We start from the raw sequence: 12,907 nt of genomic DNA on the forward strand, positions 1-12,907 counted from the left end.
GTGATAGAAAATTCTGACTTCATTTTTACTTTTTATTTTATTTATTTTATTTTGAAGTAGTAGTAGTAAGTGTTGAATTGTGACGTGTAATCTAGAAAGAAACAAGATGTCAAGTTTCATCCTTTCACTGTGTTAAACTGCAACCTGATATCACAGCAAAGGTGAAATGGGTGAATGGAGGTGTTCATGGTATCGGGGGTAAGGTAAGGCAACTTTGGCCACCAACAAGCTGAAAGGGTACTGATTTTAACAAACCCAGAGGGTTAAATAATTAAATCTGTAATTATTCAAATTTGTCATTAATTAATGAAAATTGGAAATAAATAATTGAAACATTTTAATGGAATTAATGAAACATTTAAATAAAAAAATATTGGCGTATTTCTTTAATTCATGTTGGCACTCCCGACCCTCCATAAATGTGGCTGTGGCAGCTGCTCCATCATAAACATTCATGGCTGTGGGACAGTGGGAGGAGAAGTCAGTTTACAACAAATATGAACAACTATGAACTGATGTGGAGCAGTCCAGTGGAAGAGTTTGAAGAAGAAGTTAAAGACCAGTGAAGTCTTTACCAGCAGTGAAAAATCATCATCTGCAGCTTAAACACTAACAGGCATGCTCAGTGGTGACATCATCATACTCTCTGTCCAATCCCTGACCTCCTCCATCACGCTGGGTCATCTCCATGGAGACGGCTGGTTTGTTCTTCCTGCTCCAGCAGACGGACAGCAGCAGACCGGTGGAGATGCAGTACGGACAGAAGACCACTAGATGGCAGAAGAGTCTGAGCTCAGAGGGAGGAGGAGCTGAAGGACGAGGAAGCAGAGAGGAGGAGTCAGGAGTATAAAATCTTCTGCTTCTAAACATTGCTTTTGTTTCAGTGCACACACAGCTGGACACAATTTGTCACACACTTTGAATTGTGTGTCATTGTTGCTGCAGAGTGCTGTAGTTTGTGTTTAACAGACACTAATCACACATGAATTATTTCATGCTTACACAGTAATAACCTGTTATCTATGTGCAGCTCTGACCTTTGACCCTAAGACATGGCGTAACTCAGCTCATAACCACAGCACGTCGGAGCAGTGTGCATCACGTGATAGAGCGGCTGTGGCGTGTGAGACCTGTCGGTTAACAACCGATATATGGAGCGACTGCCTCTCTCTCTCTCTCCTGCTTCAATCATGAAACTGATCAATGATCAGCTGATCGGCTTTTCTGTCGCGAGTCCGTCTCTCTTGTTTGTTTTTGGCCAACTTTGCACCAGAAAGAGGAAACCAGCGGCTGAACAACAGCAGCACGTTTAAGCTTGATAAGCTGTTGTTAGAATTTATTTAATATTACTTTCTAGACCAGGATCTTTTTCTACGCAGCTGACGGCTGGTAACTGTGCAGGGGCGGATCTAGCAAAGTTTAGCCAGGGGGGCCGATAGGGCATGAACAGGGAAAAGGGGGCACAAAGACATACTTTTCTTTCTTATTCTCATTTAAAATGTCGAGCTTTTAATAAATAATTATCTGAATCTTACACCCAAAGTTTTAATCTGATGTAAAATGTATAGAAGTCCATTACTGTATATAGTAACTATTAAGTCTAATATACCCTAGTAAGCTATAGTACTTTGGGGAAGATTGAATCTGTGCGTCTGCATTTCTGTTGAATTAAAGTTGATTATGTTGATTAAGCAACATGAGGCAGAGGTTGGAGGGAGTTACAACCCTATTAGTTAGGTTGTTTAATATTTCTGCTAATACTTTTTAAAACACCAGAATAGGGAGGATGGAGCAGGTTTATTAGCTTGATGAGTGTTGCTGAACTATGAAACATTTTGGGTGCAGTGTATTTACTGAATACAGGTGTAGCAGAATAGCTTTAGTGTTATGTTTTTTTAAAAAATTGGACTATGAACTTCTACAAAAAGCAGCAAGATATTTAAAAACAGTTTTATTAATAAAAAAAAACACTATATCGGATTCATATCGGTATCGGCAGATATCCAAATTTATGATATCGGTATCGGACATAAAGTGGTATCGTGCCATCTTTAGTATGTTCTCTCTGTGGGTTCTCCAGTTTGCTCCCACAGTCCGAAGACGTGACCACAGGTTGGTTACCTGCTGATTTTAAATTAGCTGTGGGTGTGAAGCAGATATGAGTGGGACCTGTAGTCCAAACACTTTGAGTGGTCAGTAAGACTAGAAAATCTCTGTGGGAATATTACACTGTGTGAACTCAAACAGGCTTTAAGACACTAACAGGTGGACTGTGCTCTGGGTCCAGACCCAGAGGCTGTCCCACACAGGCTTGGACCTGCAACCAAAACAGATTCAAAACCTGAGAGGCCACTTCTGTTTTAACTGGTACAGCTTTCTGGTCTTTACAGTAGTGGCTCAGCATCCCACGGGATACTACTCGGCCAATCAGCTCTGTGCATTCCAGGTGGTAAACACTGCAGTGCTGACAGCTGACAAGATGGGAGGAAGAAAAAGAAAGACTCCCAATTAAGGAGCAGAGTGTGGTAACAATATTTTTAAGTGCAGCAGTAATGAAGGAGGACTCTGTCTGTGGCTCTTCCTCCAGAGGACTTTTCTCCCTCCTCCTTCATTTATTAGTGTTTGTTCTTCATCCTCTACTCACCTGCAGGAACAGCCAGAGCAGACAGCAGCAGCACACACACACCTGCAACAGGACAGAGGTCACTAAACATCACCAAAGGTCAGAGGTCATGATGAGGACAGACAGGTGTAGGAACATCAGCTCACCTGCAGCAGTCAGCAGAAACAGGCCTGAAACTGAAGAACACACTGATCAGAGATCAAATGGTCACATGACCGAAGAGAAGCATTCAGACTGCAGTGATTGGTTACTGTTCCCACACATCAATAACCCACAGCGCCCTCCAGTGGTGGAAACACAGATAATACATGTGGAGAAACATGAAGGAGACTCACAGCAGAGGCAGACGCTCCGTCTCAGACAGCCGTCACCTCCACAGCTCCACAGCTCTGCTCCCCGACCTCCTACATCACACAGAGATACATCAGCACAGGAAGAGTAATGGTGCACATCGAACTCATGTGATGGTTCGTGCTGACAGCGTGATGGTGTTTGTTAGACAGTAGGAAGTGCTGTGAACTTGTTCCTGCAGACACATGAGTGGCAGGAAACCTGGGACCAGCTGAATGTGTGATGTGTAAACACAACTCCTCTGTTTTCAGACGCACAAACATTATTGTTCCAACTCATCCTGCAGCAGAAGTTTGTTGTTTTTTTTCCCGTTTGGATCTTTAGCCATCAGAATTGTTGTCTTAAGGCCAAGAAAGATGCCAAGCGGATTTATTTTACCAAGTGGATCATCATGGCCTTGATTGACCTTTATTATATTTATGTATTTATTTTATTTTCGGTTGCTACAAACGGGACAGACGTGACTGGGGGATAGGACAGGGAGAAAGAATGAAAGAAAGAGAGGGAGAGAAAAAAAACCAGAGGGGAGAAGAGACGGTGAGAAAGTGGGGAAGAAAGAAAAAAACAAACAAAACACCTGGATCACCTGTATGGAGAAAAAAAACAGAAGAGAAAGCAAACAACAAAGAGCAACATAATAAAAACAGCACCATCACAATAAACTAGCTAGCAGTAGATAACAGTAGATACTAAATAATAAACGATATTGTGCAGCACGCAAGATAGACAGCGCACAATGTGCTTTGAGGCAGCAGCCAAGAAAGGTGTAGTCCGCGTCTGTGAACACCCGTGTGTACACCTGTGTGCACACCTGTGTGGATCAGCATGCTTGTATTCCAAAGGTTTCTCCATGTAACGATCTGCTAGGGAGTGTAGGGAGCCATAGCCCCGTCCACCAGGGTATGAAGCAGGTATGGAGGAGATCCAGACCCCAGACATCCAGAGGCCCCAGAGTATGAGGACCCGAGGAGGACCACCAAAAGGGGGGGAACCGTGCCACCCTCCTGGGAAGAGCTGAGTAGAGCCCCAAACGAGAGGTCACCCAGCAGCTACGGAGCAGAGGCCAGAGGGGGTTGCAGTGGCGTGCCCGCGGGCTCTGCCGGCAGCCAGCTGTGCCAGAGAGGACCGAGCTTCAGGCCCAGAGGCCAGAGGCCTGAGGGCATCCCACCCCCCGGAAGTGGCCCAGCCGGGCCACAGGCGCCAGGCCCCGCCAATCGGCCACCAGGAGTGAGCCGGTATATACATGAGCACACAGCCCCAGTCGACAAGGACCACCAACACACCAACGTCTGAGGGCATCAGCCACCGGCAGGGAGTGTGGTGAGGGGAGATAGGCCTCCGTACTTTAGAGGGCCTGAGATGTCCCCAGAGAGGTTGAGTCTAAGACCCAACCTGACATATAGACACAGACGAACAGGCACACGCGGACACAGACGTGCATTCCCACCCCCATATGCACAACCAAATACTCGGCACTCACCCAACGTGTAGACAGACACAAATAGACACTGCACAGACAGTCGCACTCCCCAAACATACTCTATATCCCAGGTCCAGGTACCCCCGCCCTCAGAGGGGCAAGCCAGGAGATGTAACCCTTCTCTCTAGGGTGGAGGCAAGCGGACCACCTCCTTATCTGCAGTAGCAGGGAGGCCCCGCATCCTAGACCCCAATCCGACGGCCAGCACCTCCTCCCAGCCCCCCAGCCCTGACGGCTAACAGAACCGGGGTGAGTGAAGACCCCAAACCTCCCTACGCCCGCTCATATGTAGTGTTGCTGTGTGCTGTTCTAAAGTGCATTTAAAACTCAGGAGAGCATGGTACTAGCTTCCTCTCAGAGAGCAGCACGGCTCCTCCCGAAAACCCTCAGTGTCTAAATGCATTTAAAATTGAGGGTAGGGCACCAGCGCCAGAGGTGGGTTGGAGTACAACGACCATCCTCTGGATGCTGTAAAACGTGCCCACCCCCAAGGCCCTATATGTATGTGTTATGTGAGAGTGTGAGTAATGTGGATGTCTAGGTTGCACAATAAAATTGAGGCACAGGCGGCCAGAAGGGGACAGAGGGGGAGTGCCTCCCCTGCACCCTGGTGACACACCTGCACCCCAAGCCCTGCGTGTGTGGGTGGGTGTGGTAGAGCGGGAACAGGGAGGCAGCTGGTTTTAAAAGAGTTGATGGGAGCGCGGCTGCTCTCGTCAGCTTTAAGCGATAAAGGAACAAGACTTTTACTTCTGTGCAGGTTTATCACCTTTTAGTTTACTGCAGAGGAACAGAACTCCACCCAGAACCAGAACCAGGAGAACCCCAGAGAGCAGACCTGCTACAACTGGGACCAGGAGAGAGGGAGGACGAGTAAAAGGAGTTTCTACAGGAGGAGCAACGTTTGTGGAGGTTCTTGGAGGAGGAGGACAGTGAGAGGGAGGAGGATGGATGATTGTAGGAGGATCTGCAGGAGAGATGATGAAGATGGTTCAGTCAGTTTATTATCAGGTCACAATGTTACATCAGCTTTTAAACAGGAAGTGATGTCAGTGTTCTGACCTCTGACCCTCAGAGAGCTCCGAGGAGACTTTCCACTCTGATCAGTAGAACATGAGTAGAGACCTTCATCAGCCTGCGTGATGTTAGTGATGATGTGCTCTGGTTTATGACCAACAGAACTTCCTTTGATGAAGAAATAAGCTGCGACTGTGGCACCATTCCTCTGTCTGCAGCGCAGAATGACATCACTTCCTGTCCTCACAGGAAGTGCAGGGATCTCCAGGATGACAGCTTCATCAGACCATCAGAGACAAACAGAGTTAATGAGAGCAGAGTCACACAGAGACAGAGACACAGCTGGAACGTCTCACCTGTAGTGTCTGATTGGACACTGAAGGAGACGCTGTCACTCTGCTGTCCAGAGGAGTCCTCACACCAGAAGGTTTCACTGGGAGCAGAAAGATCCACAACACAGTAGGAACCAAGAAGCCTCCCAAAGCCTGCAGCTGCTCCACAGTCCTCAGTGAGTCCTCCTCTGGTCCTCTTCACTGTCCATCCATCAGCTGTCTGTCCATCATCAACACAACTCAGAGACACTGAAGAAGATCCTCTGAAGACCTGCTGAAGGTTTGGACTGACAGACAGAGACACTGGAGGACACACACACACACACACACACACACATACACACAGACACACACACACACACACACAGACACAGACACACACACACACACACACACACACACACACACACACAGACACACACACACACACAGACACACAGACACACACACACACACACACACACACACACAGACACACAGACACACACACACACACACACACACAGACACAGACACACACACACACACACACACAGACACACACACACACACACACACACAGACACACACACAGACACACACACACACACACACACAGACACACACACACACACACACACACAGACACACACACACACACACACACAGACACACAGACACACACACACACACACACACACAGACACACACACACACACACACACACACACACACACAAAGTGTACTTGTGTTCTTGTTGGAGTCTCACTGATTGTTTTCACGTCATCAACTCACCTGCAGAAACAGTCGGTGCAGACAGCAGCAGCACACACACACCTGCAACAGGAGGACAGAGGTCACTAAAGGTCAGAGGTCACAAACAAGCAGACCCTGTCAGATCCAAACCAACAACCAAATCAGATTTTCCAACCTGCAGTCAGCTGATGTGACTAACGTGGACCTGAAGCTTGTAAGAGGTGACCTTCCACCACTGAGACGAGTTTCTCAGCTTTGACTCTGAGCATCGTCACCATGTTTGGCTCCACACACTAAAGCACTTTTCTCCACACTCAACATAATCACAGCTAAATATGGTTCCCAGCTCAGGGTCAGCCAGGGTTAAAATCCTGGCAGCACAAGCTAGAGCTCAGTTTACTGACAGAGCAGAAACGTGCAAAAGCACAGGAGAGTGGAAACTGTGGTTGAGATGTGTTACCAGTATAACTGAGACACAGTCAGTGTGTGAAACAGAAAAGAGGAAGTTCAAGTTCTTTCTCTTTTTTTTTATCTCCCTTTGAACATGCATCACATTGTGTTATGTTAAAATGGAGCATCATGCTTATGAACAGTCTTACATGCGTGTTTACTTCTATGTTGCATCTACAGGGAGTGCAGAATTATTAGGCAAGTTGTATTTTTGAGGAATAATTTTATTATTGAACAACAACCATGTTCTCAATGAACCCAAAAAACTCATTAATATCAAAGCTGAATGTTTTTGGAAGTAGTTTTTAGTTTGTTTTTAGTTTTAGCTATTTTAGGGGGATATCTGTGTGTGCAGGTGACTATTACTGTGCAGAATTATTAGGCAACTTAACAAAAAACAAATATATACCCATTTCAATGATTTATTTTTACCAGTGAAACCAATATAACATCTCCACATTCACAAATATACATTTCTGACATTCAAAAACAAAACAAAAACAAATCAGCGACCAATATAGCCACCTTTCTTTGCAAGGACACTCAAAAGCCTGCCATCCATGGATTCTGTCAGTGTTTTGATCTGTTCACCATCAACATTGCGTGCAGCAGCAACCACAGCCTCCCAGACACTGTTCAGAGAGGTGTACTGTTTTCCCTCCTTGTAAATCTCACATTTGATGATGGACCACAGGTTCTCAATGGGGTTCAGATCAGGTGAACAAGGAGGCCATGTCATTAGTTTTTCTTCTTTTATACCCTTTCTTGCCAGCCACGCTGTGGAGTACTTGGACGCGTGTGATGGAGCATTGTCCTGCATGAAAATCATGTTTTTCTTGAAGGATGCAGACTTCTTCCTGTACCACTGCTTGAAGAAGGTGTCTTCCAGAAACTGGCAGTAGGACTGGGAGTTGAGCTTGACTCCATCCTCAACCCCAAAAGGCCCCACAAGCTCATCTTTGATGATACCAGCCCAAACCAGTACTCCACCTCCACCTTGCTGGCGTCTGAGTCGGACTGGAGCTCTCTGCCCTTTACCAATCCAGCCACGGGCCCATCCATCTGGCCCATCAAGACTCACTCTCATTTCATCAGTCCATAAAACCTTAGAAAAACCAGTCTTGAGATATTTCTTGGCCCAGTCTTGACGTTTCAGCTTGTGTGTCTTGTTCAGTGGTGGTCGTCTTTCAGCCTTTCTTACCTTGGCCATGTCTCTGAGTATTGCACACCTTGTGCTTTTGGGCACTCCAGTGATGTTGCAGCTCTGAAATATGGCCAAACTGGTGGCAAGTGGCATGTTGGCAGCTGCACGCTTGACTTTTCTCAGTTCATGGGCAGTTATTTTGCGCCTTGGTTTTTCCACACGCTTCTTGCGACCCTGTTGACTATTTTGAATGAAACGCTTGATTGTTCGATGATCACGCTTCAGAAGCTTTGCAATTTTGAGACTGCTGCATCCCTCTGCAAGATATCTCACTATTTTTGACTTTTCTGAGCCTGTCAAGTCCTTCTTTTGACTCATTTTGCCAAAGGAAAGGACGTTGCCTAATAATTATGCACACCTGATATAGGGTGTTGATGTCATTAGACCACACCCCTTCTCATTACAGAGATGCACATCACCTAATATGCTTAATTGGTAGTAGGCTTTCGAGCCTATACAGCTTGGAGTAAGACAACATGCATGAAGAGGATGATGTGGACAAAATACTCATTTGCCTAATAATTCTGCACTCCCTGTACACGTCTGCATCTGTGTATTTATGTTGATCCTCTGGACTTTAGCTTCAAGACATCGTCTCTGACACGACCTCTTTAAACTTTAATTTAATACACCTGGTTTACATGATCATTACAGATACACGTGCGCACGCACACACACACACACACACACACACACACATTTGGATCACCTGGATCCATGACAGTCATTCAGGCAGTGATGCCTGGACTGGAAACAAGCATCCTTAAAACATTACAACATTCCAGCTCCTGTGTTTGAATGAAAAACAAATGTGTTGTTTGATCTGCAGACTGAACAATAAATACATTTTATTTTGATTATAGAAGTCATGTAACTACAAACAAACTTGTTGAAAGCCTAAACTAATAATAATAAACTAATAATAATAAACTAATAATAATAAACTACTAATAAGAATAATTAAATCTGAGACGTTGTTTCATTGTAAGATTATAACAATGATGACAGCATAACTGTTGTTGTTCAGCAGAACAGCGTCCAGGATGTTGGCTGTTCTATTGTTTTACATTTCAAAATAAACGTTGGGCTGATTTAAACACCATTACAAGAAGTGTTGTTAATTATTCTCTTTGGATCACATTTGCATACAGTCTTATATTAATATAAGTTACTGCAAGTTGTTTTTTAATGTAGCAGAACTTCATGTTTGTCAGTGGGTGAACAATCAGTGTTACACAGTCAGAATCATCACGTTATTCTTAGAACTCTACACTTAATGAATAAGTTGTCCTAATATAATCATCTTAAGCTTTACTCTGTTTTTTTGAGGCAACAAGTTTATTAGTTTTTTTTAGTTCTGGGAGCTGATGAGACTTCACAGTGTGGATTTAGTGTCTGTGTCTCTGTCCTGCATCACAGTTCCCCACATTCCCGGCTGTGTGTAGCAGAGGTTCCCTTCAGTTTAATGCTGATGAATAAATGAGCAGCAGCTCTGAGTTTGACTCACCGAGGAGCAGAGAGACACACGGAGTCTTCATCGTGTCTGGATGACGGCTGAACATCAGTCTGAGCAGAGAGACGCCTTCAGCTTCATCACTTCCCCTTTAACAAGTTTAACACATGAAGTGTTTCACTGGCTGAGCTCCATGTGGCCACACTGTGTGGTTGGTGAGGGCGGGGCTTACTTTACTGCGCCGCAGCCTGTAGTTATCATGTACCAAGCTAAAGTTCATCACTGTCCCGGCATACACACCACTCAGGAAAAGGACAAAGCCCACCATCAGAACCATTAACACCTTTTCTGAGGAAGCTCAGCTGCAGGACTGTTTTGCGCTCACAGCGTGTCTCTGAACAGGATGACCTAGAGACTCAAAACCGCAGTGCTGGGTTACATCAAACACTGCATGGACACTGTCACCACAGAAAAGCGCTTCAGGCATGTTAAAGGCAGCTCTACATACAAATCTGGGGACCAGCACATGTACAGCAGAGCAAGAGCAGACCTTAAAAAGGCATCAGAGCAGCAAAACTGGACTATTCCAACAAGCTATCAGATCTCCTCTCTGATGACGACTCCAGAAGGGTATGGGAGGGCCTGAAGCACACCACCAACTACAAAGGCAACGGGACAAATACAGATAACATGGACATCTCATTAGCAGAGGAACTTCCCGCTTCCAGAGAACTGCAGACACCCCACCATGCACACTGCCCACAGCCTCCTGTGAGCACAGCCCCACACATTTAGCCTCCAAGAACAGCAGGTTCACTGTGTGTTCAGAGCAATAAACTGCCTCCCATAGGATTTCAGTTTGAGTTCTGTTTTTCTCCTCTTGTACCTGATGTGGGTAATTTCCTTTGTTTTTCCTACCATTCCACCTCTCTCCGACCTGTCTTCACTATGTGAATGTTTGTGCTATGTATGTGTGGTCAGTAGGGGTCCAGTTTCACTGCAAGTAATTGTACGTGTAACATGCAACATGTAATGCGTAACTTTGCATGTGACAATAAAGATTGACTTTACCACAGGGGTGTGTGCTGAGTCCTCTCCCATACACCATCTACACCAGTGACTGCACCCCATGCATCATCAACATCATCATCAAATCTGCAGACGACTCCACTCTGATGGGGCTCGTCTCCGACGATGTTGTGTTTCTTTGTTCTGTGTGTTGAGTTTTACTCTTCTCCTGTGATGTCGTCATGTCCATTTGTGTCAGCTGTTTGCCAGGTGTTTCCACTTCCCCTTTATTTAAGTCCTCTGTTTTGTTCAGCTCGTCTGTCCTCCTCCTAACACGTCACGTCAGGATTAAGCCTTTCACGATGCTCAGCTTATATTCATGTTCATGTTCTTCAGAGTTTTTCTCACACACCTGTGCAGAGTTGTGTTCATGTCACTGTTTAATAGTCAGTCATTCCAGTTTAGGCTTTAATTGAGTTTTGTTCCCGTTCGCTTTGTGTTATCAATAAAAGGCTGGCTTTGTGTTTAAAACTTCAGCTGCTCTCTCTAGTGTCTGTTTGTGGGTCCATCCCACTATTACCCTGCCATGACAGAGGGTTAGTTAAAGCTTTATGGACACTGTGTGTGGAGTCCCTAATGTGGGATCTGTACATGTGATCAGCAGGATATTCTCCATACTACAGTGGAGACTATGTCTGCTGAGGAAATGTTTTTAAAACACAGTTTCTCTCATGTTTCACATACAGATAAATAATTTATGACACACCTCCAAATGTCTTTGTCCATTAGAAAAATAGAAAATAAAAATTAGCTGCATTTAAGCGGTGATGAAAAACCGCGGGACCCACCATACAAGCTAGTTTACGGGCACTTTTTACGAAGATTGTTTAAATAAATAATACAAGTCGATGCAAATTCACAAACCTAATATGTTAAGCATTTATATTGTGAACCAGAAAGATTAGTAAGAGTAATTTTAAAACTTAGTAGCGGCCGCCATTGCCGGTAACTGGAGTTTGGCTGGGCCGCGCTATGAATTCTGGGATATGGTGGCCCACGAAGGACACACCAGACCCATCCTTCAGATTCGGGGAAAAGGAGGACGCATTTGTCGGCTGCATTCGGAGGAGTCTACGAATTTGGACAGCCTTCGGCGCGTCGCTGTGACGTAATCGGTCTACAAATGCGGCCTCAGGCAGCCCATGAATTTGGACACCCCCATGTCTCTCAGCTGGCCCCCGTGATCCGGCCCCGGATATGTGGAAGAAGACGGATGGAATTGTTTAAAATACAATTAAGAACAGAGAAATAAATGAATATTAAAAAAAAAAACAAAGCTTGGTGTCTGACATTTAAATTCCTCATTTACAAATCCATTTCCTCACTACTTTTGTCTTTCCTGTTCGCTCACTGATTAGCACATACACATTATATTAGCAAAGAGATTACCTTTGGGTTAACTTTTGGATTAGCTCCTGGATTAGCTGTCAGAGTAGCTCTGTGACGTCTGAAACCCTGAAGCAATGTAAATAAACCACACTGTGTGATGTAAGGAGCCCCCCCCCCCCCCCCCCCCCCCTCCACACACACACACACATAAAACATATTAAGGATTGTACATCACCATAAAACTTGTCGGAACCATACTGAATTTCACCAGAGAAACACACACACACACATATGAAGACAACAAATCAACAATTGAAACTGACTACTGTTAATATTTTTACCATTTCTTCTTGGAGCAACTGTAACCCACATTATTTCCTCAGGGATTAATAAAGTATTCTGATTCTGATTGTTTCAGGATGAGCTGCCATTATCCAATCACACATCTGCTTACCTGCATCTTTTGCTCGTTTCTCCTCCTCTTCTTTTCTCTTTTTTCTAAACTGAGGACCTGATGGCTTTGAACTTTTCTTGTCCATCTTCCATTGGTTTTAATTTTGCACTCCAGTATGAACACCCATCCCTCAACCCGAGGATCACCACAACATAACCTAACACACCTACACCTTAGTTCACAGATATGCTTTGTCTAGGGTTTATTTCTGAGATTTCACACAACCCAGGATTCAGATCATGAATACATAATGGGCTTGGATTTACAACATTATAAATGAAATGTTCTCTATTTGGAAGCAGCAGCCCCCCTCCCCTTTCGACGGGTTGTGTGTGAGACTTTAAATCATCAAACTGTAAATTTTAAATTGTTATTGATCCTTTACTCCTGGTCCTGAAGTGTATATTTATT

The 12,907-nt window shown here is 44.8% G+C and overlaps 2 protein-coding genes across 2 annotated transcripts; both read right to left on the minus strand.

Annotated features, from left to right (window-relative positions):
* Window positions 1-241: 241 nt before the first annotated feature.
* Window positions 242-3,237, minus strand: LOC146389435 (uncharacterized). Its single transcript, XM_084914468.1, has 5 exons — window positions 3,144-3,237; window positions 2,959-3,027; window positions 2,770-2,799; window positions 2,645-2,686; window positions 242-809 (listed from the first exon to the last, which is right to left on the minus strand). The coding sequence occupies exons 1-5, from the start codon at window positions 3,235-3,237 to the stop codon at window positions 610-612; spliced, it is 435 nt and encodes a 144-aa protein (XP_084770594.1). The 3' UTR covers window positions 242-609.
* A 1,963-nt stretch (window positions 3,238-5,200) lies between these two features.
* LOC146389436 (uncharacterized) lies at window positions 5,201-9,857 on the minus strand. Its single transcript, XM_084914480.1, has 5 exons — window positions 9,700-9,857; window positions 6,578-6,619; window positions 5,828-6,106; window positions 5,517-5,747; window positions 5,201-5,421 (listed from the first exon to the last, which is right to left on the minus strand). Exons 1-5 carry the CDS (start codon window positions 9,752-9,754, stop codon window positions 5,201-5,203), a joined length of 828 nt encoding a protein of 275 aa, XP_084770606.1. The 5' UTR covers window positions 9,755-9,857.
* Between the last annotated feature and the right edge of the window lie 3,050 nt (window positions 9,858-12,907).

Source organism: Perissodus microlepis, chromosome 3 (genome assembly GCF_051167445.1).
Source record: "Perissodus microlepis isolate ML-2025 ecotype Zambia chromosome 3, ASM5116744v1, whole genome shotgun sequence".
Classification (NCBI taxonomy): Eukaryota; Metazoa; Chordata; class Actinopteri; order Cichliformes; family Cichlidae; genus Perissodus; species Perissodus microlepis.

Coding starts and splice junctions, on each gene's coding strand:
- LOC146389436 (XM_084914480.1), bottom strand. CDS start 9,754: ATGTTCAGCCGTCATCCAGACACGATGAAGACTCCGTGTGTCTCTCTG. Junction 5,748..5,827: donor TGTCCAATCAGACACTACAG/GTGAGACGTTCC, acceptor GGTCTGATGAAG/CTGTCATCCTGGAGATCCCT. Junction 5,422..5,516: donor GAGCTCTCTGAGGGTCAGAG/GTCAGAACACTG, acceptor TCTCTCCTGCAG/ATCCTCCTACAATCATCCAT.
- LOC146389435 (XM_084914468.1), bottom strand. CDS start 3,237: ATGTTTGTGCGTCTGAAAACAGAGGAGTTGTGTTTACACATCACACAT. Junction 3,028..3,143: donor TCATGTGTCTGCAGGAACAA/GTTCACAGCACT, acceptor TGTGTGATGTAG/GAGGTCGGGGAGCAGAGCTG. Junction 2,687..2,769: donor GTTTCTGCTGACTGCTGCAG/GTGAGCTGATGT, acceptor GTCCTGTTGCAG/GTGTGTGTGTGCTGCTGCTG.